General features: G+C 37.6%; 1 protein-coding gene across 4 annotated transcripts in view; it reads right to left on the reverse strand.

Annotated features, from left to right (window-relative positions):
• The window catches only part of ZC3H13 (zinc finger CCCH-type containing 13), a 46,987-nt gene extending 23,463 nt beyond the window's left edge, over positions 1 to 23,524 (reverse strand). For 2 of the 4 annotated variants that reach the window (XM_088051203.1, XM_014250207.2), the window contains exons 1-8: positions 23,403 to 23,493; positions 17,432 to 17,557; positions 16,887 to 16,996; positions 11,317 to 11,428; positions 4,963 to 5,071; positions 2,700 to 2,839; positions 1,816 to 1,976; positions 283 to 480 (exon numbers count right to left, since the gene is read on the reverse strand). In XM_088051203.1, coding sequence (XP_087907329.1) covers positions 283 to 480; positions 1,816 to 1,976; positions 2,700 to 2,839; positions 4,963 to 5,071; positions 11,317 to 11,428; positions 16,887 to 16,996; positions 17,432 to 17,548 — 947 coding nt within the window. In that variant the 5' untranslated portion in view covers positions 17,549 to 17,557; positions 23,403 to 23,493. Of the gene's footprint in view, positions 1 to 282; positions 481 to 1,815; positions 1,977 to 2,699; positions 2,840 to 4,962; positions 5,072 to 11,316; positions 11,429 to 16,886; positions 16,997 to 17,431; positions 17,558 to 23,402 lie in introns of all 4 variants that reach the window. The other 2 variants (XM_005516373.3, XM_088051204.1) reach the window with 2 other exon arrangements.
• Positions 23,525 to 24,939: the final 1,415 nt, after the last annotated feature.

The raw sequence follows: 24,939 nt of genomic DNA on the forward strand, positions 1-24,939 counted from the left end.
GATTTTGGCAAACAATCCGTTCCACTGGTGAAGATCCAAATTCTTGAGAAGTAATGAATCCCTCAAAGGGGCATATTACAAACTTACTAAGTTATGTAATTAAAACCTACCAATCTATTATAGTCTATCAACTCATCTATATAACACACTGAAAATACTTCACTGAGTGAAGAAAAGATTGTCAGCAAAGTAAGTAATACTACCCTTATTATTCAGTGTTCTATAAAAGATAACTTCAAAAGCAAGGGTACAGTTAAAAGCTATTAATGCAACATAACTTACCTCTGCTTCTCCTTTTTCTCCTTGTGCCTTTCAAAGTCACGCCCTCTCTCTTTCACCTCCCTTGCCTTTTCTTCTGAACGTTCTTTTGCTTTATGTTTTTCTTTGTGTTTTTTCCCAAGGGGAGTTTCCTCTTGTACTGGAGGAGGAGGGCTAGGGGTACGAGGACCTTTCTTTTTACTCTGGTTACTTTTAGAACTCCTAGAGAGAAATTAACAGAGCCGGGGGGAGGTATAAAAAAATGAAGAGCTGACAACTATTTCAAACAATAATTTCTCAGACATTGACAGGAAAGTTATAACATAAAAGGCCTAGAAGCTTTTAGGACAGGATTTACCAACTCCCTTAGCAAGCACCATTCCATAGAAGAACTTGACAGAAAGGTGAATAAAGATCGTTAAAATTTATGTTGAGCTCTAGATTTATAGCCTTTTTTTCTGAAGGAAGTGAACAAAAATAGGAATTGCTCTTGTTCAGACAGAACCAGTTTTCAAAGATAAATTGACCTTACATGAACTGCATACATCAGAAGACAAAAACTGTATCTTGTCTGTTTAGAATCCCATTTCTGCAATGCAATACCCCAACCATATACACAAAATCACTTGCAACTACTCATGTTTTCAATTTAAGATTAACTACCTGACAGAATGAAGCATCTAAACATTCTTGAATATGCACCTCACAATATGAAACAGTATGTATTTTCCACATAATTTACCACTAAGGTAAATCCTATCAACTAAGTATCACTGCATATGTTAGTAGCATACGAGCACACGTTACACCCTTCCTGTAATAGAAATGTCCTTCTGCCCCTGTTTTAAAGGGGATTTTAACAAGTAGGTTAATTAGGGGATTTTAGCAAACACAGATGTGCTTGGCTACACTGCTGCAGTGATTTCTTTCCTATCTAAAAGCTGCAAACAGCAATTCAAAATATCTTGTGGCCAGCAAGAACTTTAGAAGCCGTTTTTGGACACTGACTTTGGTGGCCCAGCATCCCGTTAAAATCTCAAGTTTTTTACATATTTTATCCTTAATTCTTCCTTGTCTGCCTCCCCAACCCTCACTTCTTATCCTCTCCTGAATTCTGAGAAATTTCCTGCCTTGAAAATCACACATTGTATCTTGTATCTATTGTAATATGCAATACCAACAGAATGTGCAGTTGGTCAAATTTGAAACATTTCAGTTTAGAGAGGCTGCTTCACAGGCTGCAGCATTTCAAACAAAAGTGTTTTCCACTTTTCAATGCTTTATATTATCTCATCACCTCACAAAGATTCTGGAGTTTCAAAGAGAAAAGATCTGCTTGTTAACCATGAAAATAATCAACTGACAATAACATCCATATAACGATTTTCTGCATAAGATGATTCACAATGCACAATTTAGAGATCTTGTCCTAAATTTATACAATCAATGGCACTGACAGGAAGGAAAATGCAAAACATTATTTATGAAAACTCCAGTAATAAATATAAGCATGGTTCTCTGTTCTCACTCTCTTGCAAGATGCATCTACATACTGACCTCTGCTGCTCCAAAAGTGGTGAAGAGACAGTAGATGCTTTCTTGTCTTTCTTACTAGCTGAAGATGATGATTTGGGACTGGATCTTCGTTTTGGAGATTTGCTAGACTTTCGTGGTGATGGTGATGGTGATAATTTAGATCTTACCACCTCTGGAGAAATCTTGAGGGAAAGAATATAATTAGCCAATAAGATATTGATGCTGAAAAGTGTAACCGTATGCCAATACGTATGTCAAATATGTAAATTCAGCAAGTGAGAGAGTATGACAACCGTGTACATTCTCTACTTCAACCTCATCACATTGCTTGCAAAGACCACAAAAGCAAGACAACAGATAAAGTGTGGAGGAAAAGAAGGTGATACACTTTGTGATACATTACAAAAACCATAACTTTAAGTTTAAAATCAGTATGCTCACAACTAACACTCACATTTGTCTGAAAAAGAAAGACATCTTTAGAGGATTTTTTTTCATCTTCCCCAAAATTTTAGAGTTTCTAACACCTATAGCTTTGTCTCTCTCACTCTACTCTGTTATTACAAGGCAAGCTGAAAAATGATATTGGGAAATGCCTTGTGTTCTTTTTTACGTATCTTCTCTGTTACAGATCTTACTAGTTTTTTATCATTAAAATGCATTAAATCCTACTCATTTAATAGCTGACTTCACAAAGGAGAAAACTTGGTTACTGTGCTGGATGACTGATCAGATACTCCTAATACTCAAGTCACATACTAATTAGATAGGTGCCAGTTATTTACTATTATGTAACACAATAGTGCATTTGTAGCCCAAAAACTTTAAATCTTCTGGGAAACAATTAGAAATCAATGAAGTAGCTGATGACTTATTTTTTTATTTCATATTTACATAATACAAACCTCTTTTTTAATTACTATTTCCTCTCGTTTCTCCATGTTTTCCTGTTCCAATTTCATGAGTTCTCTCTGAATCTTTTGGCGCTTCATTTCCAAAGACAGCTCATGATCATAATCATAATTAACATCTCCATTATCAGAGTCTTTATTGGAAGAAAAAAAAAGTAAATAGATTAGTAGACAATTTCTTGTGAAAAATATAACCATTACATTTACCATAATAAATGCCAACCATAAATACTTCCATGACTTTTAAGTACTATATGAATGGACCAAGGAATAAATGCTGAATTTCTTCTCCAATTATGTGTGCAAACCTGAAGTAATTCCATTTAGTTCCATACAAACTGAAGTTCAACTTTTAAACTTCGTTAAAAAGAACAACCTAACTTCTTTCATGGACATTTGTAAGAGGTAGCAAGGGAAACACAGTAAACCACTTATTTATATTTAAATAACAAAAAATTTAAAACTGTGTGTCTTGACAAGGAGCAAAAATATGTAGAGCACTACTTAACAGGGGAACTCACATGAAACATTCATACAGTGACGCATGAGACTAGAGGGGTTTATTTAACACAGTGTCTTACAAATCAATTGATACACTCAATTACATGTGAGCACTGATTTTAAGATGAGTTCTGTATGAACCCTTTCATTGGATAAACATACACTTCAAGAGTTTACATCTGCTTTTACAGATTATTATCACTGGTTTTCACATTAGAAAAAGTGCTATTTCTCTCACTCTTTTATTAAGTCATGGACAATTAATATCTTAAGCTTACAACCTGGCAACTGTACTTACTGAAAATTGAATTTACTCACTCTGTTTATATTGATTTTGTTTATTTTTTTGTTTGTTTTGTTTTGAGCTAATACTCAAAAAGGATTTTGGGAAAATATCTGTCAGAGAAAAGACAACTTCATTAAAAAAGTTATTAGCTTTCACTCCCTTCCTACATACAGGAACTACATAAAAGGTTTCTCAAGAACTAAAATCAGCCTGCAAATTGCCTCCACGTGTCATGAATGCATGGGAACAGTTCAGAGAAAGGTGCAGTTCCTAATAGCATAGGTCCTTTCCTGGTCTATCCATCTACTTATATAGCATTCAGTAGAAATTAACAGACAGTAATTCTTCATTCATATACTGACAATTGACACTATTTTGAAAAAAAGGCTGAATTCTTAAGATGACAGTCTCAATGTCTAAGACTTAAGACATTCATACCATATGTTTATATAGACCTTGTGGTTTCTATGTTCCAAACTTTTCCGAGTCAGGTTTTATTTCCATATACACATGTCATAAATCAATTTTTCTTAAGTGTGTTAAAAAAAAAAAAAAAAAAAAAAAAAAAGGCTACCAAGGGGTGAATACATATAATGGCTACTTTTCCATTCCACAAATACATTCCATGTATTGTGCTTAAGACACAGCAAAACAGAACCTGCAACACTAAGCACACAGTATTGAAAAGCTCCCCTAGTTATTGACCTTTCCAAGGAGCTCCATCCTACATCTTGCAGTGAATTTCATTGCAAATATGTTCATTACATCTGAATTCCCTCATATGGGTTCATAATTGCCATTTTTTTCTTGCAATGTTGTAACTACTTCTGAAACACAGACGCTTAGAAAACTGCAGAAACATCACAGTTCAGTAGAAGTTCCTGTAACTTCACTATCAGGTGAACTTGGACACTAACAAAAGTAAAACTTAGGAGAGAAGAAAACTGCCTGCAGCAACAATGAAACCACCTAGTAGGTACTAAAAAAACCTCCAAACCCAAAAACTCCCACCCACCAACTCATACTAAAGTGACTACAGAAGGTAATACAAGACACTTAGCATTCTTAAAGTATTTTTAGAACACAAATATTTCACCAATGTACACCTTCAGCTGTTGTTATTCTAATGGAGACCTTCTTAATGACAGTTTACACCATTACAAATTATGCAACAAAAACAGCTGACTTTTGAATTCAAAGGAATTACTTTCTTCTCAGAGTGGCAAGTTCCAAATTACTATAAATGCAACTTGGATTCACCTAGTGACCTTCATGTGACAGAATCACCATGGAGTAGTCCAACCCAGGTAACTTGTTAGTTCTCCTCAAAAAATAAATAATTAATGGCTACTGCATGAAAGTATTCTGCTTAGAAACCAAATCTTGAAGCACTCTACTTGACACATAGCCCAGAAATCTCACAGTTCTTTTACGTGTCAGGGGACTGTCAGTTCAATACCTTTCACGTACCTTCTCTATTTGTTTCCCAATCCCCATTTTCCTCTTCACTTTCTGGTGTTCGCTCCTTTGTAATTTTGATATCCTCCTTTTCTCTGTGTCTTCCTCGTGAAGACTCTTTCTATAAAGGGAAAAATGCTGCATTAGAGTAAACAACTTTATTTTAAAAGAAGCCTGAAGAAGCAGGTGTTTTTTACATGGTATTTTGGCTGGACTTTTTTCATAGTACAAAAAGCATTTTCCCCTTTAGCCTGTTGAACAAATACCTTCCTAAACAAGCAGAGACTCCACAGGCTACATGTTCTAATGCAATTTCATATAATCAGAATGCAAATAGCAGATGAGGAAAAGAGAAGAAAGGATTCATAAAATAAGAAGGCTTAAAGGCAGGGCAAGAGTCAAGCACACATTAGAGAATAAAGTTTAAAATAGGTACCAAAGAAGAGATTAAGTTCTAAAGACCAGAAGTTTAATGAACATTTAAATAATATAATTTTAACAGCTTGAGAAAGAATTCTCAGCTGTAAATAAGTATATTTATATGCAAGGCAGATAAGCCTCAGAACCATTTTACTTTTCAGAGGATAAAGAACGTGGAGGGCAATGAGATAATAAAATAAATAAACCCAGAGACCCTTGGATGGCAGAAGGGGAAAAAATGCTAAAGCAACACAATCGTATCAAGTTCCATTGACAGCTTTGTGTTTGACTTTCACTGTCTCCAAGTAACAGTGCACTAACTAATGCAGTACCTCCCATTTCCCATGCGGCAGATGGTGCCATGAACACTCAAGAAAGCCAGATACTGTCCTTACAAGAAAAAATATAATTGCAAGTCAACTGATTCTGTGCTGCTCTTGTGTCCCTCCTCAATTCCAGTATAAAGCCACATAGCTGTCTCTGCATCTGCTGAAGCAACATTCTCTAAATGATCTACCCGGGCTCAAGTGGAGTACGGGACAAGGTTTCTTCACTACTAGCAAAAGAAGAAAATTCAAGCTTAGAAGTATCTCAGGCTAATTTATTAAATAGGAAACCAGAACAACGAAGTCTGTCCCACAGCCCTGTAGTTCTCACCTCACATAGTGACGTCTATTGTTTTTCTGGGGATTCTTTCATGTTGGTATGAGCAAGAAACACAAAGAAAAGGAGATGCCTAAGAATTTCACTAGCTATTCCTTATTGGGACTTAAATCTTGATTTAATTTAAAACCTTAACATCACCTTAGAAACACATTAAGTAAACAATATAAAATTGCAGACAGTCACTCAAAAATGAGTAAAATTCAACTAGTCCTTTTTACTCAGTAACAATGTTAAAATCTTATCTCTAGTTTATAATGATGTAAATCTCTAAAATGATGCAGAAGGTTGTAATTTACTGAGTCATGTTGGTTGTTGACATCAACCACAGAAAAGTCTGCATCCCCTAAGCCATTGTCTCAACATGTACTAAAGGCATTCAAGTCTAAGGGCCAAAATTCAGAATACTATGCCCCAAAGTAAACTACTTTAAAAGAAAATTACTCGGATGAGACCTAAAAATCTGTCAGTATAACAAGCCTTCCCTGCAACCATTCTCTTCTTTCATAAGACTGTTCTTATTTATCTACCCCACCCTCCATGAAGGCCACATCTGTTCTACTGAACTGCACAATTCTGCTACATATTTCAACTAAGTCCTACAACATAAACGAACAAAACCATAATTTCTTAAATACGAATACTAGTTCCTCCTATTAATTCAACACTACCTCTTACTAGCAAACTGAAATACGAACACTAGGACAACCTCTCCATGTCAATTTAAAAAACTTCTCGCAGACAATTCATAAAATAACTGGTCATCAAAGAACGTGTAGCAAGTCAATGCTTCAAGTTCAATTTAATAACTCAAGTTAAAAATACTACACAACCTCTATGTATCATGCCTACCTCCTCAAACTCACAAGCCAATATAAGCATCTTCAAAGAGCCTGTATTTTCTCCTTTTAGTGGAAAAAATTGGTAGTGGCATAATCACATTTCTACAGAAGAACTAAGAACAAAAACAGCTACCAAACAAATACTGAATATAGGATAAGCATAGTATTTCACATTAATGCTATTTAGTTGTCAAGAAGAAAGATTTTGACAACATTGCATCTTGAAAAACAAGTATCAGTTTAGAAATCGAGTATATTTTTCCTGGGGCATGCAAATCAAGAATTTAAGTTATGCTAGTTTAGTACACATACTTAATTTTTCCTCACTGAAAAATCTTCAACATATTCATTTTACTTGTTGCATTTGTAACTAATTTGATTCCCTCATACTCGTATGGGAATGAAATATTTCCTTCTCATCCTTACAGACCTGTTTTGTCTCTCCCTTAACAAGCCAAGAATAAAGTAAGGCAAGTTCCTAAGGGCCAATAGCACGGCTTTCACTTGTACTTGAAGATGCTGTATGTATATCCACTTCAGTCATTCTTGTTAACTATTTCTCTGCAGACTCTGAAAAAATGCCATTTGAAATTATTGTAGCTTGTCCTAAGAGGAAACAACAATTTAGTAGACTTTATCTATGCTGTTTTCAGGTATATGCACACAGATAAACACAGTAGGTGTTGAACAGATGTTTACAGTTTCATGCTGATGTTCAGGAGAGATGCCACGTAAGAAAGAGAAAAATGGATGACATTATGGCTGACTCTTGTGAGATTTTATTTAATTTAATGTCTATTCAAGTTAAGTTCTATGTCCCATGTGATCAGCACTCTACAGCACAAGACCTGATGTCTATTCGAATAAATTTCCCACTACTGCCAGAAAAGCCTGGCCAAGCACAAAAGGACTCGTCCAATCTGTAAAACATGCTTCTAGCCAAGAAGTGTTCCTTTGCCAACATGGATGGAAAGAATAGAAGACTCATACAACCTACAATTCTTGCATTGCAGAAATCTTGGTTTCAACTGTATCAGGTTGCACATGTACATGCAGTAGCAATATAAACTCATTCCAAAGCACAGATTCCTTTAAACCTACAGTAAGCTATGCATAATACAGCTACAATATAATACTGTGCTTTTGGGCAAGCACAGTACTACTTTGCTCTAGGTATAATATCTTTATAGTGTAAACTACTACAACGCTACAGAAACGTAAGAAAATGAATCTGAAGTTCCCCTGACATTAAGAGGTATTTGTTCCCATTTCAGAGATGGAAGACAATGCTGAGTCCTATTTCCAGTGGAAATAGTTAAAACCTACAGTGACAAAACCCACAGATATGAAAAAAGTGATACACATTCCTTATGAAAACCTTCCTAAATGTACATTAAGTTCCTCCCACTGTTGCTCCCAAATCACACACACCTTCCAGGTTAAGACTTTAGATAAGACTTCATACACACCAATGTAACTGTCTTCTCATAATACAGTGAAAAATTAAAAATAAAAATTTCCAACTGAATGCAGTGACAGCAGGAAGCTCATCTAATTATTTGTGTAACAATTCATACACTAACATACAGTGCTGAAGGACTTCCAAAAGCAAATCCAAGAAACAAAACCAACCAAATTCAATGTAGGTGTCCACATAACAGTATATTGTCTCTGCAAATAATAGTACAAAGCATGAAGAAATAAAAAGGGATATAATCTATAAACTGCCCATATATGAAGTTTCTTCCTAAATACATACAGATTGTACTAGTCATCTTACATCTCCAATGAATACAAAATCTCTTCGGAAAATATTTTATACTAGTTTTTACTGACTTAGCTTCTTGTGGAACCTATTCAGCTTTGTATGTCTATCTTCTGGCAACCAGGTAGAGCTGTTATATATAATGTAAATAGCATTTCCCCTTGTCATTTTCAAATTTGTCACTCTTTCTACTGGGAGAAAGTATGAATATGACGCATCTAACTTACATTCTCTCAAACATACATTATATGCATTCATCCCATGTCCTTTCTTCTCTCCAGTTTATTTCTCACCTCTTTGCCCACTCCAAGAAGACCTTTGACTGTATTTTCTTGCATACAGACAGATGATGACAACCAAACAGCATTTCAAATAAAACTGAACCATGAATTCTACAGCATAATATCAATCATTTCTATTTCATTTTTATATACCTGAATGTTTGCTTCTACAACTGTGACTTCACTTTGAACACATGGTTTCATTGAGCTGTCCACAATAACTTATTTTTCTACTGCATACTTTTAGTTACTTTTAAAAAATTCATTCATTTTTTGTTTTAAATACTTTCTTCATTGTGCATTACCTTGCACTTGCCAACACCAAGTTTCATCTGCCATTGTACTGCCAAAAACTACCTTTCCCAACCCCTGTGGCACTCCTCAGACTTCCTCAGATACCCAGACTTCAGTAATCTCAAGTACTGTTTTCAAATCTTCTGCAAAGTTTGATATTTGGGATGTCCAACATTTTTTCTACATTCTTTAAACTTATAGCTCTTTAATTACAATAGCATTCTGTGAAATTCAGTTTCAAATTAATCTAAAATTTTCCCCTTAGCTGGCTTCTAAACCTAAACTATTATACCTGCTATTCCTTGACTATCTATACATATGCCTCAAAAGCCTTGTTCAAAACAGGTTTGACCTATGCCAGGCAGTTCTCTCTTAACCACTATTCTCCATTGAAGTTTCAGTCTAATAGTCTGGTGAAGCACAGATTTTGTCTGCAGGAATGTTTCTGATCAGTCTCTTTTTTTTAGTTTTTAACGAAAATCATGAAACTTCTTACGGAACAAGCTACCTTTCATTATTTCAAAGTTTTCTTATCCAGCTCTGCTGTTACCCCAAAAGCTTTAATAAAATATGGAAACATCATGTATCAGTTCTCCACCATAACAGCAGCTCTACCGATGCAGCAAGATTTTTCTTAGCAGTTCAGTCACTTGAGTCTTCTGTCCTTTTAGATATCCTGGTTCTTTGCAAAGCAACTCTTGATGACTGTCCCTCTTCATCTATTTGTTCCAGAATATTTTCTTTGATATCCTGTATTTTGAGAGTTGCCTCCATGGAACTAAACCAAAAGTTCAGCTGTTTCCTCAATCTTCCATTTTATGAGATTGAAGCAGAGTATTTTTCACTCTGCCATGTGCTTAATTTATAAATAATTCTTTGATACTTTAACACTAATTCTCCAATTCCTTTAGATTCTTGCTTCCAGTTCACTTTCACTTAGGTTTTAGCTGTTTAAGAGTATTTTATTATTGCATTAAGAGAACACTATAAAAAGCAAGGTTAACTAACCAAAAGTAAGAATTACATCAAAAATAGAGTTGCACCAGGACAAAAGTTACAGCAAATTTTTAATGACGGTTGGAAAAAAAAAATTTTCCCACCAACCATGTACTCAATAACTGAACAGTTTATTCAAACTATTAGTAAATAAAAGAAACACATTTCAGTAAAAATATTGAGAGTTTACACAAATTAACAGCAACTGAAAACATGATTGGAAGGTAAGTCATTCTGTTAAATTTAATGATAGCAGCTGCTGCTGATTTATTTACAGCTGACATAAAAAATTCATTTTACACAGCAAGTAGGAACAGACCAAGAGGAAATGATAGAACATTGTTAATACCTGCAGAAGCAAAACTGATTTTTTACAAATAAAACCTTTTAAAAATTATTCATATGAAGATGGTCTTTAACATGGTGTAGGAACACAGTGGTGCTATTGCTACACAGGTACAGGGTCACACTATGAACTCTATCCCTATTTGTATCATCGGAAATGGATAACACAATTTAAAACTAAATAAATTTTGGTATTTGAGGGCCACAGGGTTGCAGAAAAGATGTTTACAAAATATGAACAATAATGAATTTTTTGCAAAATCCATTAAGTGAGCAGTTGGGGTGCCTGATGAGTATGTGAGGAGGAAGACAAAATGAACCAGCACAATAGTAACTGCATGGTTTCATCAAAAGCAAATTTGGGGTGAACGACTTAAGTCGGAATGCATGTATACAAGGGATATGAATAAGTACTGGGGGAAATATAATGGATGACTGAAACAATGGTTAATATACTTTCTTGGTAATAATCAAAGAGTCTGCACTGTTATTAAATATCTGTTTATCAGTATTTATAACATATTTTAAGTCTGTGGGATTTATAAAAATCTTTGGGAACCAAAAGACCAGAAAGTACTATAAAATTGCCAAACAGTACAATTGTCAAGACACTTCGTAACAAAAACCGTGATATGTTATGTACAAAATGATCAGTTCCTTAAAACATTCTCAATATTACAAGTCACAATGGTAATGTTTCTAGAACACACTGCCCAATTGCTACTGAGGGATTCTGGAGTTCTGCAAACTCCACTCTTACCCTAACAGGAGAGGATGATTCCTCTGTACTTCGTTTCTGTGGCTCTGCCTCAACATCTTGACGTTTGTTCTTCATTCTTTCCCGAAGATCTCCAGTGGGTCTTTCTGGTGACCTGCATAATACAGAAACATAATATAACCAGTTCTATGGGACTATTTTTAAAGGAATATTATATTTTAATTATTATTTCATTAGTATATCCAGAAAAATCTAAACCTCCCACCCAGAGGCAAGGTGGATGAGTAAGAAAATATTCCATTTTAAAGGTCTTAAGCATTGTAAAAACCCTTGAAAATCAAGGAAGACTTGACTCCAAGAAGAAAAATTACTTCTATGTATATATGGCATGACTAAGTTACTAATCTAATCAGCTTCAGGTGATCCCACCCAGAATAAATAACCTTCTTCTGAGCATCATGCAAATGTGTTTCACAATTGCTCCTAACAAATATTTCAAGATTTAGCCTTCTCCACAATCTTATCTGCAACAATTTTTATATATACTACATAAATATGTCTGTCTCTATATTACATATATTTATTTAAAACCACAATTAATGCAGAATCAAACTACTATAGACTAGCAATTACAATCACAGAGAAGCACAACTCTGAAGTCTGCAAGCAGAGATAACATAACCTAAGCACCATCCTCCCATGGTCTAGGTAAGGCTGCCACACAGGAAAACACTGCTGCAAGACCATGAACCAGAAATTAACTCTTGGAGGCCTCTTCCATTTTCCATCTTGCAGTAATATAATAATTTCACTATTTAATTACAAAATACTGGATGAACTCTACTTGTCATGCACCTTTATGACACAGTTTCTGAAAAATATATTGCTGTGATGTGGAATGGGAGGAGGAACATCCTACACTACTATAATTTTATCACCTCTTAGTATGGATTCATGAGTTCATTCACCCCTTATGGGTTAAAAGAGGACAACCATGGCACTGGTGGGGCACTGGCACAGGTTGCCCAGAAAAGTTGTGGATGCCCCATTCCTGGCAGTGTTCCAGGCCAGGCTGGATGGGGCTTTGAGCAACCTGGTCTAGTGGAAGGTGTCCCTGCCTGTGGCAGGGGCGTTGGAACCAGGTGACCTTTAATGTCCTTTCCAACCCAAACCATTCTGTGGTTCTGTGGTTCAAAAAATTCCTAAGCTAAAGGAATGTAGGAACTGTTTCAGATCATCTTTCAGTTCAAGAAAACAAATTTTCTCTGCATATACATTTGGCTCGATACTGAGTTTAGTACTTCTGTGATGACTGTTAGCTGTAATTAGAGAATCTTCTGTGAAATGGTTGTATACAAGTACTACATCTGTGCCTATCAGTTTACACTAAAGAATCATAGAGACACTTATGCTGTCTTTTGATTAGAAAACTTATACGTAATATATGAATAATGAAATTTGCATTTTTATTTTTTATTCAGACTGAATCAGTTTCCATTGAGAAAGTAATTTCTCCCACTCTTCCTGTCACATTATACATAAAGGGCAAACTGTCTTTCACAGTCAATGCATACAAAAATTTAATTTAATACCATTTCATTTCCAATCTGCACATATTTGAAAAAGCTATTTTTTCTATTTCCTCTTCTGCACTGTTTTTTATATTTAATTCTTTAAACCTCATCATAGGGTTAAATGTATGAGGACCTAGAGGGACAAAGACTAGTGACTGCTCTCATTTTTTAATGCATCTAATTTTCCATGAAATTGTAAGTACAAGTCAATCTCGATCAGAGGAAATGTACGGAAGAGTAAAGCTCTGCTTTTTTCATCACTAAGGATCAAATAATACCCAGCATACAAATATAAATAACTTATCTTCTTTGCATGCATGACTATATGATCTTTAAAGTGTCTGGATTTAGTAAAGGTTATGATTCTAAGTATTTTTCCCCTGCTCCCCATATTAAAAAGGCAATTCTTCTCATCACAAAAACCCGCTGAAGCATACCAATCATCAGCTACCTCAACATATAAACTGTCTTTCAGCATTAAAGTGCAATTCAACACCTTAATTTTTAATAATATTTAAGCTACAAATACAAAGGATTTGGATTAGTGAAACTGAAAATTAAATTAAAAGGCAGAAAGATTATCAATAATATTTTGTAACGCTGCTCCTTGAGAGGTATATTTGCAGGAAAAAAATCCCATTAGCTGAACGAGAAAGCAAGAGAACTTGCACAGAATGCAGCTCATGTACCTTACAGAGGGACATCTGACATTTTAATAGCTTTTTTTTTTTTAAGTTATAGGTTGGAGTAAAAAACCAAAATATCCAAGTCATTTTACCCTCAATTAATAATTTTTTTCTTCCCTCCAATACTGAAAAAAGGTATTTTGCTAAAATATTATTCAAAGCTACTTAAATATTATAAAAAAGTTATGAAAAAAACCACAGAAAATTTAAAGGTACACATTCAGGGCTGGGGTGTGTTGTTTGATTTTTTTATTTGGTTTCACTGTTACTGGGTCAGCTTTTTTTCAGCTTTAGGAGAACACAGAAGCAAAATCATGGTAATCACCCTATTTCTCCTTCCCCAAAGACATCATAACCCTCCAAAAACTCTAATAAAATAAGACTGACAATTAGTCAAATTTTAAAACATAATTACTCAGGAAGCCATGACTGTTTTCAGATGCTTTGGCTAAATGCACAGAAAAATAAGCTGGTCTTCTAGCTGATTTTTCTCTTATGTGTACCACAGCTTCATTTCTACACAACTTTCCGCCAGCCCACTCCAGAAGGGATCTCTGGTTATTCCAGGTCATGATCACTGTTGAACTTCAACAGATCATGACAATTTACCTCTGCAGTTTTAAGATGCTGTGGCTAGACTGCAACTGCCAGAACCTTTCACACAAAAGGCATTATGCAATTTCTTTTTAATATTTTGAGCCAGGCCTATCTTTCAAATAAAGCCTAAAATGCAGAATTTCCTCATTTCAAATTTTAAGGCAGTTAAGTGATTTTAAACAGCATTACTTCTTGCAACAGTTCAGTTCTCCATGTACAACAGCATTTAGGAAATGCACATTCATAACAGTGCCTTCATTTGCTCCTGTACTTCTTACAGTGTCAGAAACAAGTATCCAGCAACAGGCACACCTTGCAACACACCTACCTGAGGATATCTGTGCTTACCTGTATGAGAGCACACATGTGCATAGAGGCAGATGACCAATATTTGTGTTATGTATTATGTACATACTATAACTGCTCAATAAACACTGTCCCGTTTTCCAGTTTCTCATGCTACGATATTTGAAACTTTCAAAATCCATACATTCTTTCCTAATATGACTGCTGGCTTGGTTTGGTTTTTAAATGCAGTGTGATGATCCCAAATAAAGAGGATCAGTACGACTAGGAAAAGGGCCCAGCAATGGCACAGATCCCAAGGAGATGAAGGAGCTAGCCAGGAAGCTGCCAAGCAGCTAACCAATAATCTACCAAGGCAGAAAGAGCAAAATTCCTTGTGGGATAGCATGTTTACACACATCTCTTAGTTATCTTCTCCTTAATTCTGATGTTGGGAAGACTGACAGGTCTAATACTGAATTCTTAATACTATCATCAGGTAAAACACTTCATGTAAAAACACATTAGGGTTTATTTTTATAGCAAGATTAAAATTCATGCTGTGAGAGGCAGCATTAGTGCTAAAATGGAACAATCTTTATTACACTTTAGAGTCACGTTTTCCTACTGTCCAGTGATATTTTGAACTATGCGAGGCATTATGATCAGATAAATCCATTAACAACAGGATTTATTGCAGACAGATATGGAAATTGAGGCAGAAGGATCAAAGGCAGAAAGGCAGCAGGACATGCTTTGTCCTACCCAACTCCTTGCAAAGCAGATGAGACTTCCCTGGCAAACAAGGCTGATCACACACAGACACACTACCATTTGGTTATCCCAGATACTTGAACAATAGTATTGCTTTAACTGAACTGATGCAGAAGCAGCATTCGTTTGGCTTGCCTGAAGCCAATAAAATTACATTTGAAGTGCCTGGATAACATTAGTGAAAATCTCTCTTATGTTAAATGGCATGAAAATGCCAACATTTTATTATGTACATATTATGTACCAGCTTTTTCTATGCCTGGCCAAGAGCTCCTAGTGGAAACTTTTGAAGACAGGCACAGTTCTCTCGTTTGTCTGTTTTGGGGGGTGTGTGGGGGTGGTGGGCTTCCTCCCCCTTTTTTACTTTTAAGAACACCTTTATTAAATTCTCAATGTGCCAAGCAAATAAGTAGGAAGATTTGTCCTTTGACTTTTCATATAGTCCTAGTAAAAAAGTTAGCAATAAGAAGGAAATCAACATTTTTCTTAAATGTCAGTGGTGACAGTGAAGCAGAAACACAGCTTTAATCATTAAAAGAAATGTCACCTTTCTTCAAATGACCAAGTAGAACCAAGTAGCACTGAGTGTTCCAAACACTGAAAGCAAGGAGAAAGTGACATTATAACAGTTTTAAAATTTAATCCCTACCAGTGAACCACTTACTTTATTAATTTGGAACATTCAGTGCAGAACAGAGTAAAATCTTTTACACACCAAAAGAAACATTAAACTCAGTGATGTATTTTGTATCCCAGCTGCTAACACCTTAGAAGCAATGGAAGATCAAACAAGCAAAGCCAAGATCATCGTAAAAGCATGCCATAGGAATAGGAAAAAATAGGACACAGAACCCTAACCTCATGCCAACCTTCCTTTTGTTGCTTTACTCTTTAGTGCTTCAGTGTGCCCATCCATAATCTAGAGGTTATACTGGCAGTCTATAGGTAATATTGGCATTATGTTTGTAAATTATGAAGTGTTCACAGAAAGAGATACTATGCTAAAACCATAACATCTTTCTGTCCTTTATAATAAGAATATTACAAGCTTACTGCCATACTTGGTTTCAGTTAAGTTAGGTGTTATGCCACACGAAGGACAGTTGAAAAAAAATAAAATTTTAGTAACATATGAAGAGACATATAATAAAAAATATTCTCTTTTGAAAAATGAGGTAATTTTTTGGATCTCCCCCTACAATAAAGGACATTTTTCTGTATCTGATAGCTAAAGTCACAAAGCCGTGTTTTGAAGAGAAATGTTTTCTCATGACAGGAGAGAAAGGATAGACATTGATCACACAACATAGCAAAGTCAGAAGGGCTGTGAGTGTGAGCACTGCTGTAAGTAATTGCAAACCAGCATTTTAGTACAGGACAGAAAGCTGCAGTGACACTATGCCAAAACAAAAAAGTACTAAGGTACTTGAACTTCCCATTTCAAGTAATGAACAGTTAATCTGCATCCAGTTGACTATTCATTTTTTTCAAGCTGTGTACACACAAAAATCCTGCACATTGCCAAAATAATTGTTTTAAGCAGCTTCATAAGGCAATTGGTTATTGATAAAACATACAATTAGGCACACCACAGCATTTCACTTTAAAAAAAAACAAAACAACAAAACAAAAGACAGAGTTGCAAAAGCTATTTTCCTACAGCATGTGAAGAATTCAAAGTGAGTTCTTGATTTACCTTCTATAACTGCTGCTATAGCCTTTACCTCGTGGTGAAGGGCCATGTACGAATCTACATGTGTTCCCATAGAGGCAGTTGCCAGTCTTCAGCCAGTTACGGCACTGTGTCTAAGAGACAGACATTACTGGGTGAATTTCACACTCCTTTCTGGAAATACCATTGGTGTGAGTGTGGCAGAACAAACAAATGACTCCACATTAAGTCCCATTTATCTGTAATTTCTGCCCACCAGTAATATAATTGATTAAAAAAAAAATCAACAAAGAGCATCAGGTCTGGCAGAGAAAAATTTAGGTTGGTGGAAATATTATTAATATGCATAGTACTACTGCTCCATCCAGAAGCTGGCACAACACATGGTATTTGAAAATTCTAGTATTAGCATGTTGAACATCCATGTGTTAAGGAGTTCTTTTCACCTTTACTTAACCTGCGTAACATCTGAATATTGGGTGCTTGTGAGCTACTCTTTCCCACCACATAAATCCTGAAAGAGAAGATGATGGGGTGGGGAGGAAAAGAAGAACACTTTCACAACTCACCTCTGCAGTACTTCCAGTGCTGGGTCCAAGCCTTTCAAACACACTGGGTCTTCGGGATGTGCTATCGGATATGGTCTTGGTATTTTCCACTGTGACCTTCCTTCTAATTTTTGACATTTTGTACTACTTCAACCAAAAAAAAAAGCAAAACTGTAAAATCCTTCAGTTTGGGGCTATTGACACTGAACTCACATGAATAAAACAGTATGATATACGCTGCAAAAGTTGCTGCAGAGGTGATGAAGAAAGAAAAAGAAGTCATAAATGAGTGAAATGTATCTAATAACAAGGAATGCTTCTGACTTGAAATAGTCAGCTGAACACCAGTAGCGATAACTTTTCATTTTATTTCATGACCTGCTTTGCATTCTTCAGCTTCCCCTCGGGAAAGACCATACAACACGTTATTCATTTAGGCAGCAAACACCATACAGGACAAACGCTTTCTTTCATGATGTATTTTTGGTGCATGAGTGAATAGAACCTTTAATGTTATTTCACCAACCTCTCAGAAACCAGTTCCAACCACTAAAAATGCCTCCCATTTTTGAAACAAATTTCAAGAAATAAGAGCTTTATTTTTCCCCTCCTTGTTGTGTATGACAACCTACTGAAAACCATCTTGCTATTATCCACAGCCTGTGTTTGTTACTGGTCTGATTCCTACAACTACTTGGAATTACATGAGTTTAGAAAAAAAAAAAAACAATAATAAAAATAATAAAAAACTCCATAATAATGATGCACTTCTTAAGCTGCTCAAAAAGTAGCTCCTTCTCATTAAGAAAAACATATTTTAAAGGAAACACAGCATAACTTTGATAAACAAGAAGCCACAATTTATCTTACCTGAGAAAGGAAGGAGTTATAGGAAAGAAACCCCATATTTAAAGAAAAAAAAAAAGAACATATATATTTAGCACTACAGACAGATTGTACAAAAAGGGCAAAATGGGACGCACAAACTATTGTCTATTCTTTACACTCTACTTGATCTACACAAAAATAAAATCAATTCGGGAACATCTGCCAGGTGCTTGACAAATTATATACAGCTCAAAAAAACACCTCTGTTGTACTGCAATGTGCCATCACCCTCATTAACAGATCATGATTAGCCAAACACTAATCTCCTAACCTTCTGCTGCTGTCTCTTCTGCTCACATGTCACTGCATTTAGAACACACACACACACACTTTAAGTATCTCATACACAAACAGGTTACAAATGACAAAGTTCATCCATAAAGCCAGAATAATACACATTTTAAACTAACATCCACCAGAGAGGATTGATACACATTTTCATCATCTGATCAGCAATATGTTCCCACAGTATCCATATGGTAAGGTTACATTTCACAGAAACAAAGTATTACGGTGTATAAACGTGGACACTTCATTATCTGAACCCTACAGTTAGTTCCACCACAAGAATTCCCTAGGAGTATGACACCTGTACAATTTCTACAAACAAAATGCTGTGCTGACACTCTTGTGAAGCACTTCAGCTCCTTTGTAAACAATGGAAGAAAACAAGTTTACACTGTGTATTTGAAATTTCTCAGTAGACCTCTGCTCTACTGACTCCTTCTCCAAGCCTCTGATTATCTGAAGAATTTTATCTCATAAATAAGGTTCAGATAATCAAGACATGAACCAAGATGTTCAGGGAAGGTAGAAGTTAACCATATGGTGTATACCAAACATTAAAAGCAATGGTTAACATCAATTAGTGTAAGCAGACAGTCAAACATTAGAATTTCCAGTAGTATGAAATTATTTGGGTTAGTAAGAACTGTGAAGAATAGAGATTTCCAGAAAGATCTAATTGAGTTAGAGAATTGAGTAATACAACAGCAGATGAAATGCAAATAAACATAATGCAACGCACAGAAGGAGAAATGATTCTGTTTAAATATTTGATGAGACCAAATTAGTCCAATCTTCTGAGAAAAATAATTAGGAGTCATTGTGGACAGCTCAATGTGCAGCAATAGTTAAAAAGTCTGACAGGATAAACCATTAAAGTTAGAAAGCAAAACAATACCATATCTCACCTAGCAGAGCACCCTTCCATTTCAGGATTCTCACAGAATTTAAGAAAAAAAACTACTAAATTTCTACAGTTTCATGCAGTCACACCCTTTATATAGAAGATATAAAAATCAACTGACACATGCAAAAGCATTTTTAATACGACAATCATATAATAAATGCCTAATTTGGATTAAATATTTACAGTTAAAAGAGCCATATCTGAAATAAAAAGGGTTAGATAAACAACACTGGCAATGGCATAGGCAGAAGGCTCAACACATGAAGGACAGATGAGTCTATCTAATATGCAAGTACAGTACACACTGACATTGTAACAGCATACAGAAAAATCACATTAATTTGCCTCAATTCCAATGTATTTTTATTTTCAAAGACACAGAGGCAAAACTTTCATTTTAAATGTTAATTTTTCACAGCATTTAGTGCCTTTTTGGAATTAACTTGTATAGAAAGTTATGATGATGACTAGGCTTAAAGGGATTGCCATAAACATGGAGAGGATGAAGGGGGCAACATCATCATAACTGAAAAGATAATTTAATTCCAACCGTGTTTTTCCCTGTATTTTGGCATAAGGAAATTAAGAACACCATTCAACCATGAATCTTCTACGGTTTGTCAAACCCCCTATTCAAAAAACCCAAAACAGCAACTTAAAATGAGAAACAAAAACCCGGGCTATTTCTTGTAGCAATCTGTGAATTCTATCCTCATAGTCTGGCCCATATCTACCAGTTTGCAATTAACAACAGGTCCTTTATTAACAGAAGAGGTATTTCCTGATAGATTACTCTAAGGAAACAAACACACCCTGCATGCTGTGAGTGCACAGCATATTACTTTCTGTATGCACACATTAACACGAGGGCCTCACTCATGTAACAAGAACTGCAAGACATTCCACTGCTAAGTGAATATAGATGTTATAAAAGGCTGCAGGATTACAGTCCAGACACATTATTCTGAGGCAAACGGTGGAATTTCATTTTGTCAAACATTGCATTTGAGAGACTGTGTCTGCAAATGCACTCAGTCCCATTTTCATTCTTTGAGGACCAAGTGAGTTGGAAAAATAAAGAGACTATTAAAACAGTATTGAAAATCTCAGATGGATAATGGACAGGTTTTGCGTTTCTGAAAAGGTTCCTTGCTCATAAAAAAGTACTGTTTGAAAAGGAAAAAATTACATGTTTAATTTCCAAATTTCTCAGATTGCACATTAATGGACAACCAAGAACAATTTATATGGAACATCCCATAAAGATTCGCCTTCTGAAACATTTTCACCTGCTGTTTTACCACTGATGATCACAGTCCTGCTATCAATCCCACACTGATGGCCAGTGCAGTGACTTTCCATCAGATGTCTGTGCCTCTTAATTACCATCTCCTTATCAAACACTAATGTGGGATTAGACAGCTGTGAGTACCAGTGTGGACTGAGCCTTAAGTACTCTCAACATTTCAAATAATTCCTACCAGCTTATAAAAAAAATTAAAAATTTTCTAAGTAGAACATAACACACTTCTCTATTTCAGGTACGTGACATTGCAGTGCTGACTCTACTTAGGGGCACTGAACCTTCTGCTACTTCTGAAACAGAATGAAGTTTCTGGAACTAAGCAAAGTTAACTTTATCCTCCTAAAATAAATTCTCTACCTAAAATTTTAACTGCAATTTATCACATTTCCATGCATAAATAAGACCTACGACAACCTTTATAATAAATTAGAAATATTGTGACACTAGGATAACTCTTTTGCAGATGCATCTATGTTATTATTAAAATGAATTAACTTTCTCAGGGTGAGTGACAATCTGTTAATGACATTAATTACACTACCATTTGAAGCAGAACATATCACAGAGCGTTATGTACATAAATCATCTAAAATGTGACAGACTTGAGAGAAGTGAGTGCACCTAGTGAACACTGACCAATGAACTGAAATCAATGAGGCATGTTATGATGACACAGCATTCACTGAAATTCTTAATTTTTATTACCAGTATTCCTATATCTTGGTGTCAAGCATGCTTAACATTTTTCTTCAAAATCAGTGTGATACTACATAAGTCATAATGAAGAGATAGCTGAAATGCTTGGTTTTCTGCTAGAAAAACCTAATCCAACCCCCTGAAAAAACAAATCCTGAAGGATTCTACCGGAAAACTTCAAACTGAGATGTAACAGAACAAAAGAAAAGTTCAAAAACAAGAAAACATTTAAGGAGATAAAAATCTCTTTAGGAAGTCCAAGACATCACTCATAAGCATGTCAATGTCTGCACATGCACACACCACACACAAGCTAAGCATAACATCACTTCAGAAAATCCTACCTTTGAAGAGATAAATAATATGCCATTTCAAATAACAAGCAAAATTATTTCAAGTCCTACAGAAGTTCAGATACAAACTCATTATTAACACTCCTTGATAACCTAAATGCATGTTGAAAACTAAATAACAGCTTTGAGAATGGTTCCCTGCACATTTTAAAATGAAGAGCTTTTACCTGAAAATATTTTGGGTCCTATTAAAATGTTAACACTTCCATGTCACACTGCTAATGAAAGAGGTATTTGAAGAATCTCCATGGGTTTACTACTTAAAAGTATTACTAAAAATGGTAAAATGCATTCATAATGAACTTTCAAAAAGAGCAGTCAAATACTCACACAGAGAAGCCTAACACAAAACTAGAAATTAATCCAAATTTTAACACTTCTTGTTTGTAACCCATCACCACAGTAACTTGAACCTACCCCTCTAATTTCACATATGATATTTCTCTATCAGTAGCAATAAGCAACTGCTAATTATGCACAAGTATAAAACCATGGTTGGCTTTCTACAGGTGAATAAAAACATCAGGGCTCAGGAAGTACGGAGTATTCCGTGCCTTGTCTAACCAAGTCTTCATACTCAAAGAAGATGTTTCGCCAGACTAAGGGACAGTCTGTGCAGACTGGCATGGACAGGTCCGAGGTCACTCTGCCTCAGTATCCAGCTTGCTGGATACACATTACCTCCAATCTGTAAGCAGGATCAGCACATTAGCGTGCCGTCACTCTCAGCCAACATGCTGAGAAGCAGGGTGCGTTATCTCGGGCACAGCCACATGAAGCCACACTTCTTTAGTGTTCAGGTACATTGGCTGAGTCTGTCCACTCCCACTGCACAGAGGAACCGTGAGTGTTTCATCACCACCCCAAGATCCCTCAAAGCGCTGGCTGCTAACCCACTGAGAGCCAAACACCTGATCTCCAAACAGTCTTGCAGAAGGTTGACAAGAAATCAACGGTGGAGTGTGAATCCATCGAGATGTCAAAGGCGAGGCCCTAAGCAGACCACCCAAAACACACTAACCCAACGTGCCCGGCTACAAGTTCTGGAAGGGATGGGGGTTAGCTGTAGCCACTACCTGAAGGAATGGTGATGAGTGAATTCATACAAGCAAAATTAGTAGCCCCTCTCAAGCACATAAAGCAGAAACTATTTTACTGTCAGAAAGTGGGAGAAGAGCACTACAGAAGCGGGAGAAAAAAAAAAACCCAAACAAAACCAAAATCCAACCAAAAAAACCCCACGAACAGGGAATATCCGAGTATACGGGAAGCAGACTGCAGCACGACCACCGACGGACGGAACGGCACCCGGGGCCCGCGCCGCGACGGCGCCTGCGGGCGTTCCCCCACCCCTCCTCCGGGAGCCCCCCGTGAGCCCCCGGCCGCGCACCGAGCCGGGCCGGGGCGCGGCCCGTCCCCGCTGCTGCGCTCCGCAGGCCGAGCGCGCCCGAGGCCCCGCGGCCACGGGCCGGGGCCGGGCGGGGGGAAGGGAACGCGGGGGCCCGCCCCGCCTCTCCCCCCCACACTCCGCGCCCGCGGCCGCCCCGCCGCACTCACCTGCTCCTTGCGCTGCCGCGCCGCTCCCCGCCGCCTCCTCCGCCGCCGCCCGGGGCGGAGAGGGTGGGAGGGGGCGAGGGGGGGGTCCGTCCTCCCGGGCCTGAGCGCGGAGCGGCGCGGGCAGGAGGGGGAGGAGCGCGCGGGGCGGCGCGCGCCCCCGCGGACCCGCCGCTCCCGCCCCGCGCGCCGGGACAGCCGTCGTGGGAGCGCCGCCGCCGCCACCGCCTCCGCGCGCCCTTCCCGGCGGCCCTCGCGCCGCCCGCGCCGCCGCCGATGATGACGACGATGACGACGGCGGTGGCGTCGCAGTTGGGGGGGCGGTGGCGGGAAGGGCGGAAGCGGCAGAGCCGCCATCTTGGTGGGGCGGGGCAGGCGCCCGGCTCCGCCTCCCGGGAGGGGCAATGGGGCCGGAGGAGGCTCTGGAGCCGGAGATCGCTGAGGAGTGGCAGGCGGGGCTGGGGACGTGTAGCCTGGAGGGGGCTGAGGGGCGAGTTTATCGCTCCCTACAGCCACCTGAAAGGAGATTTAGCTAGGTGGGATCGGTCCCTTTCTCCCTGGCAACAAGTAACAGGAGGAGACTTTTCGGACGAGAAGACCGAGTATTAAGCTGCGCTAATGGAAGTTCAAGTTGAACACCTGGAAGAAATTCCAGACAAAAAACGATGATTAAACATTGGAATGGATGTCTAGGGAGGTGGTGGAGTCTCTGTAGCTGAAAACTTTTAAGTTTTAAACTAAATACTTTAAAGGAAATCTGTTAAAGGAAATACTGTACGTGACACTCCGTGCCCTGGTCTGATTGACAGGGTGGTGTCGGATTCTATCTTGGACTCAGTGATCCCAAAGGTCTTTTCCAACCTCACTGAATCTGTGTTTCCATGATCTTCAGCTAGAACAGCTTGCTCAGAGCCCTATCCAACCTGTCTATAAATGTTTCCACGGATGGGGCATGCACCACCTCTCTGGGCAACCTGTGCCAGCGCCACACCGCCCTTATTGTAAAAAAAACCTCCTTTCTCAATCTAAACCTGCCCAGTTTTGGTTTAAAAGCATCGCCCCTTGTCCTGTCACCTTACAAAGGTCTTACAGAGTCTTCAGGCCAGTGCTTTGCTGCACAAAACCCTTGGTTGCAGGGTGGACTTGGCTGATTGTAGTGGAGCAGCCTCTGGGGAGCTGCCGCTCGGTGGTTCGGCCACCGGTGTGTCCTCGCCTTGCTGCGAACACCCTTCCTCCTTCACATCGGACAGGAGAAGTAGGGTTGTGCTCTTGTAACAAAATCCTCTAATAACACAAGTGACCTAAATGGGGGAATCTCTCCTATGGATGGTGTCTGCCCAGTGTGCCCTGTGTCAGTCAGAGATCCTTTCAGCTCACCATCGTGGGACATGTGTGCTTTTTTCCCCTTACATACTTGTGGTGCAGTCAGCTACCATTGTAGATATATAAGTCTGGCTGAAAAAAGTGGATGTGTTCTAGAATACAGGGGGTGCAGTCATTCTGGGGTTTTGCCCATGTAGAAAGAATTTTAATAAAGGAG

The sequence above is a fragment of the Pseudopodoces humilis genome, chromosome 2, assembly GCF_049639895.1.
Source record: "Pseudopodoces humilis isolate 2021_Gansu_Grassland_sample_001 chromosome 2, ASM4963989v1, whole genome shotgun sequence".
NCBI lineage: Eukaryota > Metazoa > Chordata > Aves > Passeriformes > Paridae > Pseudopodoces > Pseudopodoces humilis.